This window comes from Pyrus communis, chromosome 9 (genome assembly GCF_041283825.1).
Source record: "Pyrus communis isolate YQ-2024b chromosome 9, ASM4128382v1, whole genome shotgun sequence".
Classification (NCBI taxonomy): domain Eukaryota; kingdom Viridiplantae; phylum Streptophyta; class Magnoliopsida; order Rosales; family Rosaceae; genus Pyrus; species Pyrus communis.
In genome coordinates, this window is record NC_142573.1 from 7,347,108 (window position 1) to 7,365,267 (window position 18,160).

At 40.3% G+C, this 18,160-nt stretch overlaps 1 protein-coding gene and 1 long non-coding RNA gene across 2 annotated transcripts; one reads left to right on the forward strand and one right to left on the reverse strand.

Annotated features, from left to right (window-relative positions):
- Positions 1-13,472: 13,472 nt before the first annotated feature.
- On the forward strand, positions 13,473-14,581 carry LOC148694150 (uncharacterized). Its single transcript, XR_015966360.1, has 3 exons — positions 13,473-13,660; positions 14,215-14,253; positions 14,419-14,581. It is a non-coding gene; the product is annotated as an uncharacterized LOC148694150 (long non-coding RNA).
- Positions 14,582-14,814: 233 nt separating this feature from the next.
- LOC137741020 (receptor-like protein 7) lies at positions 14,815-17,962 on the reverse strand. The gene has a single exon (XM_068480829.2). The coding sequence runs from the start codon at positions 17,960-17,962 to the stop codon at positions 14,999-15,001; it is 2,964 nt and encodes a 987-aa protein (XP_068336930.2). The 3' UTR covers positions 14,815-14,998.
- Positions 17,963-18,160: the final 198 nt, after the last annotated feature.

Consider the following 18,160-nt stretch of genomic DNA (forward strand, 5'->3'; position numbering starts at 1 on the left):
TTTCTATGCCTTGTAAACAAGGACTTTTTGATCATGTATCATATACCAATTTATAGGAAGATTTTGTTCATTAAGATTGTCAGCTTTCTTGAAACCAACTTTAATCAGCAACAAGGTAAGTAAAAGCATTTAGTTCAACACCATTAAGAATGTAAAGCCCTGAAATAAGCATTGAAAATTATCATAGGAATCAAAGAAAACACATAAAAGCCAGATCTACTACACAGAAATGTAAATAAAAGAGCTTCTTGCTTACAACTAAATTGTCAAATGCTCTGAAATCATACTATATTTCAGAGCCTTAAACTCCATAGATCAAAATTCCAACATCAGGAAAAAAATAAAAAATAAAAAATAATCATACGTAAAGATGGAGGGAGGAGAAGAGAGGACAGATACTCGGCCTCTGCTGATGACAAAGACACAGTCTTTTGTCTCTTTGACTTCCAAGAAACCAATGAAGCGCCCAAAAAAAATACAATACCCCGTAGTTGATCTTCGTGTTGTTGGGCAACCTGCCCAGTCCGAGTCACAATATGCGTTTAAGACTAAATCATTTTCCGCAGAGAAGAACAAACCTTGTCCAGGTGTATTTTTGATATATTTCAAAATCCGAAGAGCTGCTTCCATGTGTGGTGTGCGAGGCTCATGCATAAACCTACTCAACACATGCACGGAATAGGTTATATCCGGCCTAGTGATTGTTAGGTATATCAGACGCCCCACTAATCTTCTATATTTTGCCGGGTCTTTGAGGATTGCACCATTGTCTGATAATTTAAGATTCTGTTCCATGGGAAAGTCGACGGGGCGAGCTCCCAAAAGACCTTCATCTTTCAATATTTCTAAAGCATATTTTCGTTGGGAAATAAAGATCCCTTTCTTAGAACGTGATACTTCAATCCCAAGAAAGTACTTCAAATCACCAAGATCCTTGATTTTAAAACGACCATTAAGGAATTGTTTAAGGGCATCAATAGTACTCGAATCATTTCCCGTAATCAAAATGTCATCAACATAAATCAAGAGAGCTGTAAAGGACTTGCCTTGTTTCCGAGTAAATAAAGAGTAGTCGGACTTGGATTGTACATAACCAGCGGATTGAATGGCCTCAGAAAACTTCGCAAACCATTGACGAGAGGCTTGTTTCAACCCATATAAAGACTTACTAAGGCGACAAACCAAGTTCTCCCCCTGTCGCCGAAGACCGGGAGGAAGAGTCATATAAATTTCTTCATGAAGGTCACCATGAAGAAAAGCGTTGTGAACGTCTAACTGATGAAGAGACCACTGCCGAGAAGCAGCAAGAGCCAACAAACAGCGAACAGTGACCATTTTGGCAGTGGGAGAAAACGTGTCATGGAAATCAACACCCTCAAGCTGGGTATAGCCCTTGGCAACTAAACGTGCCTTATAACGCTCAATGGAGCCATCAGAACGATGCTTAATCTTGTAAACCCAACGACAACCAATGGGAGTTTTGCCACGGGGAAGGGGAGTAAGAGACCAAGTGCAGTTGGCTTCCAATGCTGCTAATTCGGAAGCCATGGCAGCTTGCCAATGAGGAAAACGAGCTGCATCCTCATAACTCCGAGGTTCAACCTGTTGAGTAATATGTGCAAGGAAAGATTGTTGTGTGGGTGAGAAACGATGGTAAGTAAGGTAATTAGCGAGTGGATACCGTGTACCTGGAGTGCGACCAGACGACGAAGACGATGGAGGATGGGGTTGGGTAAGCTTGAGAGTAGGACAATCATAATCTCGTAACTTGGGTGGCGGAGAAGAATGGCGGCTGGAACGACGGAGCACCGGGGCCGGATCAGGTGTAGGCTCAGACACGGACAGCGTGAGGTCAGGAACAGCAGATGCAGGTAGCGGTGCAGGAGAAGGAAGCGCGGGAGACTCGGCATCAGCGAAAGAGGTCGGCTCAACAGAGAACATAGGGTCAGAGGGGTGGATGACCGAGGGTAACACGGGATCAGGTGAAGGAGGTTCAAGAAGTGGGTTGGAGAAAGACGCAGGTTGAGGGGAAGATGAAGAAGGGAATGTGTGAAAAGGAAAAATATTTTCATGGAAGACAACATCACGACTGGTAAAAATTTGGCGAGTGGTGAGGTTATATAACTTGTAGGCTTTCTGACCAATGGGATATCCCAAAAAAATACATTTGTGGGCACGAGGAGAAAATTTGTGAGTGACATTGACATCAGTGGCATAAGCGAGGCAACCAAAGACCCTAAGGTGGGAAAAGGTAGGAGGTTTAGAATACAAACGTTCAAACGGTGTTTGCTTGGAAAGAATGGGTGTAGGAAGACGGTTAATGAGATGAACGGCTGTGAGCACACATTCACCCCAAAAATGGAGGGGAAAATTAGCTTGAAAACGCAAGGCACGAGCAGTTTCAAGTATATGACGATGCTTGCGTTCGACGACCCCATTTTGTTGAGGCGTATAAACGCAAGAGTGTTGGTAAATCACTCCATGATCTTTAAAGAAATCACGAAGGGAAAAAAAATTCCCCACCATTGTCAACACGGATATTACGAATAGAAGTATTAAATTGGGTTTTAACAAAAGAAAAAAAATCCTTGAGAAGAGATTGTGTGTCATGTTTGTGTTGCATAAGAAAAATCCATGTAAAGTGAGAATAATCGTCGACAATGGTTAAAAAATATTTGGCTCGAGAAGTAGACGCAACTTTAAAAGGTCCCCAGATGTCACAATGAATCAAAACAAAGGGTTGATTAGATGAAATTGAACTAACAGTAAAAGGTAATCGATGTTGCTTGGCTAAAGGGCAAATATCACAAGCATTATTAGATGCAAAAGGGAAATGTAACAACTGTTTGGACATGAAATCTAGACGAGAGGATGACAAGTGACCCAAACGCCGATGCCAGAGCTCCGTTGGTGAAAGCACAAGGTTGCAGAACCGTCGAGGAAACTTAGACTGATCAGGAGCCAAGGCCACCAAGTAGTATAGCCCGCCTCTTTGCTTACCCAAACCAATCACCGTCCTCGTCGCTAGGTCCTGCACAATACACCAGGAAGGAAAAAATGTTACTGAACAATGTAAGCCACTCGTAATACGACTTACTGACATCAAATCTACTTTAAAAGTAGGCACACACAACACATCTTGCAATTTAAAAGTAGAACTCAGAGGGACATGGCCAATGGAAAGTATGCGGGCTTGCTCTCCACTGGGTAACAAAACAGGAGACATATTCTTATTTTTAACACCATCAGTAAGCAATTCTGGTGAAGAAGTGATATGATCCGTTGCACCACTATCGATTATCCATCGATGGAGATGCAAGGGAGAGTTCGACAAACCTGTCTTAGCGACATTAGCCTGTGGCTGTTCCTCACGGCTCTGACCATTCATGATTTGTAGAATCTGTTGAAACTGGGCATCAGAAAGTCCAGACATGACGGACTGTAACTCCTCTTTGGTGGCTGCATTTTCCGAGACATGATTCGCCGAGGAAGATCCCCGATCTTTTTTTTGTCGCTGGTTTCCTTTCTGTGGTTTAACTTTATGCAAACGGTGTCCTGGTGGATATCCATGAAGCTGATAACAGGTATCAATGGTATGGTAGTCTTGATCGCAATGAGTGCAATGCAAAGGTTTGCGATTAGAAGACTTCGAACTAGGTTGACGTACTGCCATAGCTGCTACGTCTGTAGTAACTCGAGAAGAAGCAAGGCTTCGTTGCTTCTCCTCCTGGGAAATAGATGCATAGGCTTGACGAACCGTAGGTAAAGGATTCATCAACAGGAGCTGTCCTCGAACAGCACTATAGGAGTCATTGAGTCCCATAAGAAATTGCATCAACTTGTTCCTCTCATTCTGTGCTCCACAGGTGCAAGAAACAGATTCACTGTAGGACGACAATTCATCCCACAAACTTTTCATCTTCGTGTAATACGCGGCAATGGAAAGTTGATCTTGTGTAAGTGAAGCAATGTCCCGTTGTATTTGGAAAATTCGGGGAGCATTACTTTGACAATATCGCTCACGCAATTCCTCCCAGATCGCATGAGCATCAGCCATATATAGGATACTATCAGCAATATCCGAGTCAATAGAATTAATAATCCACGCAACGATCATGTCGTTGCATCTCTGCCACGAAGCGTGATCGTCCGGCTTGGTCTTGACAGAAGGTTGCAGGACAGTGCCATCAACAAAGCCAAGTTTATTTTTGGCACTCAGCGAGATCTTCATAGCACGAGACCAGGTTGAATAGTTATCCCCATTCAAGGGTTTCGAAACCAGCACCATGGCTGGATGGTCAGAATGATGAATAAAAAGAGGATTGGAAGCATCAGCCTTAGCATTGAATTTGCTTCCAGAACTTGCGTCGGTAGCCATGGAGGTCGACAGAAAAGGCTATGTGAAAATAGCAAAGAACAAAGGGCAGCGGAAGGAACTAGGGTTTCAGCCTAGCTCTGATACCATGTAAAATCGTACTACAAATATTTTGCAGAAGATTAATTTCTTCTATTGCTTCTGAGAGTCTTTATACAAAGAGAGATCTAACCAAATGGGTAACCTATCCTACATTCTAGGTTTTACAGATATTCACAAATCAATTATAAACAATTTACAAAATAGTTTCCTAAAACTAAGCCAAGATATCAGGGATGATATCATTGACTTCTCAACATATATTTCCGCAAAAATACTTTGTGCTGTTTAGCTATCGATTATGAGTTTTCATGAATGTTTATGCTTTAGTATAGCTGTTATAGGTGGAGTTTTCGACTTACAAATTCGTCTCATCTTCTTGATATATGTTTTATTTTTCTAACTATTAGTTTTTGGTGTTTTGCAAGCTCTTACCTATTACGGAATCTTTATTGTTTGGATAGGTTTGTGTTCCTCATTCTTTATATATACTTTTTTTTCTCTCTTTTTATGAGGAGTAATGATTATGTATATTCCGACTAAGTGATTTGGTATAGCCTTACCCTACTGTAATTTTGCATCTCTTTAGGAAATCATTCTTAACTTCAATAATGATTTTGGTATATGCCTTACCCTACTGCAATTTTTTATACACGCTGCATACACTTACCTTTTTTTATATGCACACGCACACTGCATACGCATACAATATACACTCACACACATCATCACATACACTTGTCCACACAGTGTACACACACTTACCTACACTTACACATTTTATATACATACACATGCAGTGTGACACAAACACTGTCATGCACTTATACATACACAACACATACAACATATACTCACACGCTTATACCTTTTTTTATTGCTTGGAAGATATTGTTGTTTTTCCTCGGCAATACAATATACACTCACACACTTATGCAGCACATACGCTCACACACGCAGTACACACATTGTTGTTTTTCCTTATTTGATTATTGGGATGCCAAACTTTTAAGAATTTGTGTTTAATTTGATTCTTTGGTATACTCAGTTAATTAGCTAAGAATTGGTTTACATTTAGATAATATATATATATATATATATATATATTGTAGACATCGAAATTTCAGTAAAATAAATGTTAACCAATGTATTAAAATTACAACATTTTATTTACTTCACCAACCTCACACACTTACTTCACCCACAACATCCACTTACTTTACCCATAACATTCACTTACTTCACCTACAACCTCCACTTACTTCACCTACAACCTCCACTCACTTCACCAAAAAAATGAATGGTGGTGATTCACTCTCAAAACCTATAAATAGGCTTCTCCATCAAGAGGAATGGACACACACCAAAAACCAATTCACAAATACATTTCTCTACTCCCAAAATGGAAGAGAATACTCCCCACACACACCAAAACCTTGAAGCCTTAAAGTTCTAAAGCTCTCAAGAAAATCCCGAAGGATCAAGAAAGCACTCTTCGTTCTTCGTCAAATCCTCCTTCAAGATCAAGCCCCAACGCCCCTTGAAGAACTCCCACCAACTCAAGATCAAGCCCCGACGGCCCTTGAAGAAAGTGTTCATTGTTCATCATCCGTTCATCCTAAGATCAAGCCCCAACGGCCCTTTGGATCAACAACCTCAACAAATCCACACATCCAATCGTTCTTCAAGATTAAGCCCAAAAGCCCTTGAAGATCCGCTCATCCATCAACCTTCAAGATCAAGCCCAAAAGCCCTTGAAGAAATCCACACAACCATTATTCAAGATCAAGCCCCGACGGCCCTTGAAGAAAGTGTTCATCATTCATCATCCGTTCATCCTAAGATCAAGCCCCAACGGCCCTTTGGATCAACAACCTCAACAAATCCACACATCCAATCGTTCTTCAAGATTAAGCCCAAAAGCCCTTGAAGATCCGCTCATCCATTAACCTTCAAGATCAAGCCCAAAGGCCCTTGAAGAAATCCATACAACCATTATTCAAGATCAAGCCCCGACGGCCCTTGAAGAAAGTGTTCATCGTTCATCATCCGTTCATCCTAAGATCAAGCCCCAACGGCCCTTTGGATCAACAACCTCAACAAATCCATACATCCAATCGTTCTTCAAGATTAAGCCCAAAAGCCCTTGAAAATCCGCTCATCCATCAACCTTCAAGATCAAGCCCAAAAGCCCTTGAAGAAATCCACACAACCATTATTCAAGATCAAGCCCCGACGGCCCTTGAAGAAAGTGTTCATCGTTCATCCTAAGATCAAGCCCTAACGGCCCTTTGGATTAACAACCTCAACAAACCCATACACCCATTCTTCAAGATCAAGCCCAACGCCCCTTGAAGATCTATTCATCAACTGTTCATCCTTAGATCAAGCCCCGACGGCCCTTTGGATTAACAACTCATCCACAAACCTACACCCTACGAAGATAGAATCAGAAGACCAAATTAGAAAGAGATCGTAACCCCAAAATCATTAAACACAAAAAATATTATTTTGTACACTTTATTCCTGTTTCTTGTTTTAGGAATCTTTCGTGTTCACATATATATATGATTTTGGACTCTAGTTTTTCTCTAACTGAATTTGTTTTGATTCAATGGATTAGTGAGTTAAAACTACAAGTGGGTTTCTGTTGGTTTTTGGGTTGTTCGTAACTTTCTGCTTCCTGATTGAATTTGTTTTGATTCAATTGGGTTAGTGAGCTAAATTGCAAGGGGGGTTTGTTTTGGTTTTCGAATGGCTCTTATGGGTTGTGTATGAGGCTGGAGGATTTGAACTAAACCACACAATGGACATTCATAATATGTGCAATTAGGTATTACATATATAAATTGCATATGTGCTTAATGGTTTGCATTGCTTGCTGTTTTTGCTTAATGGTTTGAATTTGTGCTTAGGTTGGTTTAAAACCCAGCTTGCGTGACTTTATCGGTTTAATTGGGGGAATGAAAAAATAAAGTTGGCCTTTCATTGAAGATGCTCAAGCAATTGGAGTTTGTTTTATTAGAAAGATGGTTAAACGTTCTGTTTTATTGGGAACATGCACACATAGAGTGTTGAATAAGAAGAGTATCCAACCAAGATAACTCTAATGATCCCAAGAAGAAGAAAATAGAGCACACTCTTAAAGAAAGCTCACAAAACAAACTAATTAGCAAAGCTTTTCTTATTTAGCTCTAGGCTTTGTTTCTCCTTGGATGATCTACAATGCTTGAGGACTTAGGTATTTATAGCAAACCAAATGAAAGCTACACCACACACTTACTTCACCTACAACATCCACCTACTTCACCTACAACATCCACCTACTTCACCTACAACCTCCACTTACTTCACCAACCTCACACACTTACTTCACCTACAACATTGCCTAACTTTCCACTTAACCATACCTAATTTTGACATTGATTCTTAACACTCCCCCTCAATGTCAGCTCTCATTCTTTGCACTGTGCTGAGCAGACAGCGAAAATTTTCGAGCTTGCCTGTACTCAAACTTTTTTGTGAACAAGTCCGCAACTTGATCATTCGTCTTGACCTGTCTCATCTCAATCTCTTCTTGCAGAGCCTTTTCTCCACTTCCTTCAGGATGTTGATGTATATAGGAATTGTAATGGCAAGTGGCAATGCGGATGCGGAAATTACCTCCACGCGTCTTCAGCTTTGTCAGAGAGCTTTTGACAAAATGGCACGCGTTGTCTGAAAAGCCGGGAACTTTCGACAAAATGGCACACGCTTTCTGAAAAGCCGGGAGCTTTCGGCTTTGTCTCCCACGCTTGTCGGCAAAAGTGTGCAGCTGATTTCTCGCCTTCCACGCGTCTTCTGAAAAGCTGGGATTGCGTCTGACGAGATGGCGATCTTTACGCCGGAAATTCCGGTTTTGAAGAGTGGTGTCTCTTCATTTCTGAATCGGTGAACGCCTCTCCTTTAATAGAGGTGATCGATCACCTCTAGAATGCACACTTGAAAATTGCCCAGAAATCGTCTCCGGCCCGTCGAGATTTCACTCCATCCAACCCTTCTCTTTTAACTTCTTGAAAAATGGCTAGCTCATCTAACCCATCGAACATTTGCTTAGATTTGAGTCTAAGCAATGATCCTGTTGCGCCGCGTCAGGATAAGGTATGGTGCCCGTCTTTCTTATCTTCTCATGGCCCTCTTACAGATGAGGACTCTGTGATGACGGATGCAACAACGGCTACGATAGTAGCTCGGAACCTCCTCATTCCCAAAGATAGTCAGCTGCTTTCAGGACGGTCTGATGAGTTGGCCGTTCAAGAGTCCCTGGTTCTCAGTGTTCAGTGCGCTGGCTCTGTGTCAAACATGGGCCAACGCCTACTTGCTCGCTCCCGTCAGGTTGAATCATTGATGGCGGAGGTGGAGAGTCTTAAGCAAGAGAACAAACAGCTTAAGTACGAGAACCGAAGTTTGCACGTGCTTGCCAACAATTATTCGACAGGCATGAAGAGGAAGCTTGATGAGCTTGATGACCGTCAAAGGTTTGCGGCTTTCTTCCAGAGGCACCTCTTTCCTGGATCATCTAGCGTTCCACCAAGGATTGAGGCCTTGAATGATCTATCTTCGGTGCCTCCCGCTCCTATGCCTCTTGCTCCGATGCCTTCTGCTCCGATGCCTCCTGCTCCGAGAGTGTTGCCACGTAGTGGGGCCTCACGTACACAACCCTTGTGAAGGCTCCACCTTTCTCTTTCTTTGTTAGATACATTTGTAATTTCTCGAAAATTAATGAACAAGCTTTGTTTTATTCAGTGCATTGGGTTGCCTCCCAAGTAGCATTTTCTTTTACGTCTTGCAGCCGGACGAAGCCTTCTTAGGCTCAATTGGAACCCACGGCATGAAATTTATCTTTGAATGGGGGTTGGATAGTATACTCCCCCATCTTCTGTTGCAGCTTTTCTCCAAATTCTCTGGAGTCTGGTAGCACCTCATTCTCTGAGGACCACCAAGAAGATGCTTCATCAAACACCACATCTCGTGAAGTGTAACATCTTCCACTTGTTGGATCGCAACATTTCCATCCCTTTCTCTGGCTGTCGTATCCCACAAAGATACATCTAACAGCTTTCTTATCAAACTTGCTCCGTACATGATCAGGAACAAATACATAACATACACAACCAAATACTCGAAAGTAGCTAACTGTAGGTTTCATGTTCCACAGTTTCTCAAGGGGTGAAACAAATCCTAACCTTGGTTGAGGAAGTCTGTTGATCACTAAGGCTGCAGTCCTCATTGCTTCAGCCCAAAACCTTCCCGGTACGTTCTTTGCATGTAGCATACTTCGACAGACTTCTGCAAGATGTCGGTTCTTTCTCTCAACTACACCATTTTGTTGTGGTGTGTTGGCACAAGTGTACTGATGACGTATTCGACATTCCCTTAGGTATTGAGAGAACTCACTTGAGCTATATTCTCCCCCGTTATCTGTGCGCAGGCAACGGATCTTCTTTCCCACTTCTCTTTCGGCTGACTCTCTGAACTCTTCATCACCGGTTATGATTAAGTCATCCACATACACTAGCACAATAGCTAGCTTTCCTTCATTGGCTTTGACAAACAAGCTGGAATCTGCTGGTGTTACTGAATAACCACTTTGTGTTAGAAATTCAGCAATCTTACCATACCACGCCCTTGGTGCTTGTTTTAGACCGTAGAGTGCTTTCCTCAACTTGCACACGTACTCGGGATGAACTTTACTTTCAAAGCCCATTGGCTGCATCATGTAGATCTCCCGATCTAACTCTCCATGCAAGAAAGCATTCTTCACATCCATTTGGTATAGATTCCAATTTTTGTTAGCTGCAAGTGCAAGTAGGACTCGTACGGTTGTAAGCTTTGCTACTGGACTAAACGTTTCATCATAGTCTAGTCCGTATTGCTGAGAGAAGCCTCGAGCCACCAACCGAGCCTTGTACCTTTTAACTGAACCATCAGGACGACGCTTTATCTTGTACACCCATTTGCAGGATATGGGTTTCATATCCCTTGGCTTTGGCACCAAATCCCGAGTCTGATTTTGCTTAAGCGCAGTGATTTCTTCTTCCATAGCTCTTATCCATTCAGAACTCTGTGATGCTTCTTCAAACACCTCAAGTTCTTTTGGTGCTCCATCAGTTATGGCAGCATTGGCATATTTAGGATTTGGCTTTCGTACTCTTGTTGACCTTCTTAGTTGTGCTTGTGGAGTTGATACTTCCACTTCACTAGGTCTAACTTCTTGTGGTTGTTGGTACACACCTGTTTGCCAAGGACTCTTAGGTACTTCTTGCTCGACATCGTCTCCAGCAAGCAAATCTTCAGGCTCATCTGGACTTGATTGGATTTGGGCAGCTCGGTCTCCTAGTTTCCCTTGCAATGTATCTTCTAAATCTTTTGGGTCGGGCAACGCCTTATTTTCTGAGCACCAACAAGATGATGCTTCTGCATCCCATTCTTCCTCCAGGGCTAGAGATGCAACGACATCCCAATCATCTTCAATTTTCTTCTCTGAGTTGGCGACGTTACTTTCTGCAGGCCTTTTGAACCAGCAATCCTTCGCCATGTGGCCATTCTTTCCACAATTGTAACACTTGCCCTCAAATCTTTTATTATTCTGGGACTGACCACGGTTGCCGTGATACTTCGGAGCTCCCCCTGGTCGAGAACTCCCTCCTCCTTGATGACCTTTTTCCTTGTCACCATTTCTTTTAGATCCACCACCAGCACGCTGCTTAAAGCTGCCTTTACTTTTGGTGTAGAGCGCTTCCTCCTCACCTTTTAACGAGACCCCTCCCATTTGCTTTGCCAAAGCTTCTTGATCGGCAAGCAAATTCTCGAACTCAACAAGTGATGGTTGGGTCGGCCATCCTTGTATAGCGGCAATGAACCCTCGATATTCGGGTCTCAAACCATAGATAATTATTCTCTTCATCCTGGTTTCCCCAATAGGAGCTGTTGGATCTAATTCTGAAATTTCGCGGCATATCGACTTCACCTTGTGAAAGTACTGGGCAATTGTCATGTCGCGTTGTACCATCGATAGCAGCTCATTCTCGAGAAGTTGCAATTTTGTATCGTTCCTCTTCGAAAAGAGTGTAACAAAAGTGTCCCATGCTTCCTTTGGCGTTTTAGCATCCCGAATGTACTCCAACATTTCTTCTTCTATTGTGGTCTTTAAGGCAAACATTGATTTGCCTGCTTTAATTTTCCACTTCCGCAAGACACCGTTTGCATCTTCCGCTGCCGGTTGTGTAACTTCACTACCACAGACAACCTCCCATAAGTCTTGACCTTGAAGGTAAGACTCTATACACGTTGCCCACGTGTTATAGTTTTGGTTGTTGAGCTTCTTGATTCCTCCAACAACTTGAAGATCACCCATCGTATCGGCAAGACTTTGACTACACCGAACAAGCTTGAGTGACTACCGTGCAGAGTAATACACTACTCTCGACACAAAGAAGCTCCCTCTCAAGGTTTGTGATAACCCCAGCAATAATCTCAAGAAATCTTTTCTGATGTGGAAGATCAGTCAAAACTGCAACCACAGAGCATACTCGGAAATTCAAGAGACTTTACAACCAATGCTCTACCAAGAACGATCCCTGACCGACTTGGCTCTGATACCAATTGTTGAATAAGAAGAGTATCCAAGATAACTCTAATGATCCCAAGAAGAAGAAAATAGAGCACACTCTTAAAGAAAGCTCACAAAACAAACTAATTAGCAAAGCTTTTCTTATTTAGCTCTAGGCTTTGTTTCTCCTTGGATGATCTACAATGCTTGAGGACTTAGGTATTTATAGCAAACCAAATGAAAGCTACACCACACACTTACTTCACCTACAACATCCACCTACTTCACCTACAACATCCACCTACTTCACCTACAACCTCCACTTACTTCACCAACCTCACATACTTACTTCACCTACAACATTGCCTAACTTTCCACTCAACCATACCTAATTTTGACATTGATTCTTAACATAGAGTTCATCTAAAGGAAGGTTTTGGTTCTGAAATCATACTATAGATGAACTCTATAGTATCACTACAGATTCAACCGATGAAATTTAAATTGAACGTTAAAATAATAAAATAAAAAATTTAAGACGATCAACTTTAAAAAATTATTTTCCAATCCCATCCTCAGGACAAGATGAATACTTTTAGCTTATACGAACTATCATTTATACTTTCAATTAGTGCTTAAATTTTTAGTTTATGTTATGAATTATCATCTATATTGAAGTTTTGGTTGGTTGAGTGGTTGATTGGTGTGATTTGTTTGGTTTTAAATTTCTTGTCGAAATTTAAATTTTTTTTATGTTAAAATATTTGTAAAATTAAATTAAGATAACATAACCCAAGGTTACAAAAAATATTTTCCCAAAAAAAATAGGGTCAAAGCAATTCCACAATTGTTAATATATTTTAAGTCATGAAATTTAGGTTTTAAGGGTTGAGTAACATTCACTGTTCATAGACTTAAATTTTGTCTTTTAGTAAACTAAAATATTTGAGTTTGGGGCCTCTCACTACGGTTTGATATTTCTCTTCACTTGGAAGTGAGAGGTCTTCGAATCTTGTGGATGGTGAATTCGATACCAAATTAGGTTGCTCATTATGTGGCATAGCCGAACTCTCCCTCCCCTAGTGTAAAATATTGATGTACTAAAAATAAAAAAAAATTGAATTTGGGTCCAAAAACTGAAGTTGGTCTTATGGAGAATTCACACGTGAAAAGCTGTAATAAATTATCTATACTAAAGCTCAATAAGGAAAATAAACACAGTTTCTAAGTACAGTGAAGGGACAAAAAAGCCCCTGTTTCATTATCATTTTTCAGTGCTATTTTTTTTAGCTGCATTGTAAGATGGCCAAAAAGGCATGCCTCTTCAATTTATCAGGAAATTTGATACACTACATGTTATTATATAAACAGTGAAAAATTTTATTTTTTATGTTATTAATTTTTTAATACAAAAATTTTACAATTTATATAGAAACACATGATACATCATCTCGTGTTCCAGACATATTAAAAAATCTTTCCAATTTGTAAACCCACCGTTTCTCTAGATATTTCCCAGTTCCCACATTGTTTTTCTCACCGCTAAAACGCTCACCGCGCTGCTTGCCTCTACTCTCCCCGTCTTCCTCCTCGCCTCATCTGCTAAAATCTCTTCGATTCTACCAACCACCGCAACCGTTCAGACTTTCCCAAAGGTAAATTCTTTTCTCTTCCTTACAAAATTTGATATTGATTTTGAAAATAGTGAAAACCCCATAAAACAAACTGACTTTCTCAAACGAAGATTATGATATATGTTTCCCATTTGATTATTTAGGATAATTACATGCGTGAGGATTATTAAATGATATATTTGATAAATACGTCTAATTTTAAGGTAGGAACCTTTAGATTACAACTCACTTTATGGTTTTGCATTAGAAGACAGATCTGTACTCAACTTCTTAAGCAAGTCTGGAGGAAATCTGCTGTTAGTTGATGCTCTGTCTCCGTCTTTTTTTTGCCTGCTAATATGCTTTCTTATGATCTCTAACTTTATAAAGTTTTTATTTTTGTTTTATTAATTTAATTCAGAAGATTTTCAGAGAATAGCTTCAATTGAGTTAGGTTTTGTTCAATTTATTCTCATTAGTTTCATTCCAATTCAATGATTTTGTGTAGCGCTGAGTTTTCTGTTGGAGAATAAATTTTCTTCATAATTCATTCAATTTTGTTTTATTTTCTGATTTGGATTTTGAAATGTTACCAGGATGGGAAAGGGATCGCCAATTTGAAATCAGCTCTTCAGGTATGCATTCATTCCAGATTTAAAACATCACTTCTGTTTAGTATGTTGTTTATCATTTTTTATCATAACACCGTCATGCGGTGTTACTGTCCGTCCTTGTAGTTGTTAAAATCTGCTTTTCTGAGTTGTATATAGAACTCTTAACATAGAATTAGTAAAATACAGGTGCAGAATGAACGACTAATCAATGTGGGAAACTTTTGGAAATGTATATAACTGTAACTTAGAATTCTCCCATTTGGATTGCACTTATGCTTTGAATGCAAAGTAAATAAAATGTAATGTAACTTAAAGAGTTATTTTAGAAATGAATGGGTTGATTTGTGAATTTATGGAATTTTCAGAAGTATCTATTATGTGTATAGTGATATATGTGTTTATGAATGCAGTTAAGCTGTTGGTAGCTTTTGAGTATCAATTGCTTATTATGTACTTGTTATTCAAACTCTCTCTTTATTAAGGAAATGGTTCATATTTGTTATAAACTACGAATTTAAAACCCACAGCAGAGCACGACACTTTTGCTAGTTTTGACCTAGAAGCAAATGGAAACAGGAAACGTAATTCCAACTACTTAGTTGATAACACTGAATTTGATCAAGTAGAAATATTATACAAAGCAAACTTATAGAACCCCATTATTGTAATATAACATAACAACATATGCTGAAGCACCAGAAATCATAAAAAACATGACATTGGCCTTGAAGGCCCAAACATTTCTCTAGCCGGTAGACACATCAAGCTAAGTTCGGCGTCCCCTCGTCGCCCTTGCGGTTGTTGGCTTTCTCCTCCTGCTGAATGTCTCCACAAACCATTCATGCTTCTTGTCTGCCAATGTGTTTCCAGCAACCACTCCCACTATTAGTCCACTAATAACTCCCGGCAAGACTACATACCAGTCAAACTCAAATGGAAACCCAGCCTCTTCATCTTCTTCAAAGCTTGATCGTGGCGGTCGCCTCGAGCTCTCAGAAGCCTCGCATTTCTTGGACAAAAGCTCTCCACACAGACCTGAGTTTCCTTGGTATGAATCTTCTAGGAATGTACCAAATTGTTGGCCAAGTGGTATAGGCCCCCAAAGATGGTTATACGACACGTTGAAGTACCCAAGGAAAGTGAGTTGTGCCAAACTACCAGGGATCATTCCTGAGAGCTTGTTTTGAGAGAGATCCAACGATTCAAGAGCAGTCAAGTTCGCCAGAGATGAGGGGATTTGACCAGAGAGAGTGTTGTTGGAGAGGTTTAGCACATGAAGTGCTCCTAGACTCCCAATGATACTTGCTGGAATCTCTCCTTCAAATCTATTACTTGAGAAATCTATGAGTCTCATATCATAGGGGGTCTGATGATATGTCAACTCAACACCTTTTACAGGAATTATCATCTCGTATGAAAATTTATAGTAAAATCCATATTTATTTGTGCTATAGTTTGATAAGACTGTAAAGTACTGGCTTTCCTCGTTTGCGACAACATATTTCATGAAATTCCAGTTCTCCATGTACTTAGAAGGCAACATACCTGAAAATAGATTGTTGGATAAATCAATGATGCATAAGTTTGGGAACTCATGATCAGTTGGAGGCTTCCCAATTATCCCATGAAATGCATTCGACCCCAAAATGAGAGCCCTCAATACTGGAAGTACCCCTAACCAAGAAGGGAAAATGTCACTGATCTGATTGTTGCCAATGTGAAGAAACTTTAACTGAATGCAATCGGCCATTGATCTTGGTAGCATCCCCTGTAACCGATTGTAACCCAACGAAACATATTTCAAACTATTTTTGTTAGCACAAAATGGAGGAATATCGCCGTGGAAAGAATTAAACATCAAATGCAGTATTTCCAAGCTACTGGACTTCCCCAAACACTGTGGAAGCATACCACTCAAGTTGTTGTTGGCCAAATTAAGAACTTGAAGATAATTCAAGTTGCAGAACAATGGTGAAACTTCTTCACTATAACTATTGTTGCTGACAATGTAAGACATGATAGATTGTGGTGGAATTGGCAATGACCCTTGTAACCGATTATTACCAAGAACAAACATTTGTAGATTTTTCCATGGAAGAGTGACTGGATTTTCCTCAAAGCCTGTTAACAAGTTAGAGCCGAGGTTGAGATTGAACAAAGTTTCTCTAGTTGCATTCCAGAGCCATTTTGGTATTTGGCCATGAATGTTGTTACCAGCAAGGTGTAGATCTCCCAATTCGTATTGATTTTTCAAAAATTCTGGAAACTCTGTCAAGTTGCATTCAGCCAAGTTTAGAACTTCGAACTTTGGAAGAGTAGCACTTGAACCAGATTTGACACGCACGGATAACTTGTTATCCGATAAACCAAGTAACTTCAACTTTTTGAGGTTGGAAAACTCATCAAACTCAACTAATCCGCTCAAATTATTATAAGAAAGGCCAAGACATTCAAGATTTTTGAGGTGGAAAAGCGACTTAGGAACTGCTCCTTGCAAATCGTTGAAGGTAAGCCGCAGAAAAGTTAGTTGCTTCAACTCTAATGCGAGCCAAGATGGGATTTCACCAGTTAGTGAATTGTCAAACAAGTCTAGAAACGCAAGTTGAGTCAGGTTAGCCACAAAACGTGGGAAATTCCCCTGTAAGTTAATATCCGAAAGATCCAAGTAGTTGAGCTTGGTTAATTTTCCAAAACAAGACAAGGAATCAGGAACTAAGAATTGGCCTGCGGAAACATCATGAAATGAAGCCATCTTAAGGAAACTGAGCTGGGTAAGGTTTCCAAATGAAGATGGAACATGGGAATCAAAACCACAGTTTGAGATATCAAAGTAGTTTAAGGAATGAAGGTTTCCGATAGAACTAGGAAGTTCACCAAAGAAATTTGTCTTTGAAACATCCAATATTTTGAGGGAATTGGTCCTATTAAATTTAGGAAAATAACCATTTAGGTCTATGTTAAACTGCAATCTAAGCTCTTCTAGGTTTGGTAGGTGGAAAATGCCTATTGGGAATTCCCCATACAACCCACAGTAGCTTAGATTGAGAGATGTGAGAGAAGATGCATTGACCAAGATATCAGGCACAGTCGAGTATATGCCTACATAACTAAAATGAAGTTGTTTTATGCTGGTCAAGTTTTGGACTAGGATTCTCATGTTGGACTTCCTAAGCTCCAAACCATTATTTTGAGACAGATCAAGGGTAGACAGTTTGGATAGCTTTGAAATTTCAGATGGAATTTGGCCAGAAAATGCAGATAGTGAAAGGTTGAGATAGGATAGACTCGAAAGGTCATGGCCCAATCTCAATGGTATTTCAGACAAATTGAAGTTGTTGTCTGAGAGGTCAAGCATCTGCAAGTGAACAAGTCGGAAGAGGGTGCTGTTGGAATTGATAGAACCATAGAGACAGCTGCTCTTGAGGTCAAGGCCAATGACACGGCCAGACTCCACATGGCACTCAACACCATCCCACGAACAACAGTTACTCTGATTCTGATCTCCTTCTCGAGGCCAAGATGCTACCTTCGGATGAGCAAAAGGAGATCTAGAAGCTGACTTGTCTATCGTAAAGCTTTCCTTGAATTGTAACAAGAAGGAGTGCTCGTCAGCGTGGCAAAGTGTCCGTGTCTGAGTCTGCACAAATGAAAAACAGTGAGTAACATTGAGTAATAAAAAAACAAGACAATGGAAACAGGTAAACTTGGACAACCAAGATTCCATTTTCATGGCACTGTGTTTTTCTAGTTATAGGAAATATTGTTTTATGGCTCTCGGATAATTAAGAGTGAAGAAGCTAACTCCTTTTATAGACACAACTCATGCAAAGCATAAATAAAAAAAAGTATGAGTCGATCGATGAGTGGGTGGTGAATTGATGTCTCGATCAATTGAAGGCTTGAAGTCATTCATCGTTTGCATGTAATA

Bases quoted from the DNA above. Each gene is read 5' to 3' on its own strand.
- LOC137741020 (XM_068480829.2), bottom strand. From the start codon at position 17,962: ATGAAAATGGAATCTTGGTTGTCCAAGTTTACCTGTTTCCATTGTCTT.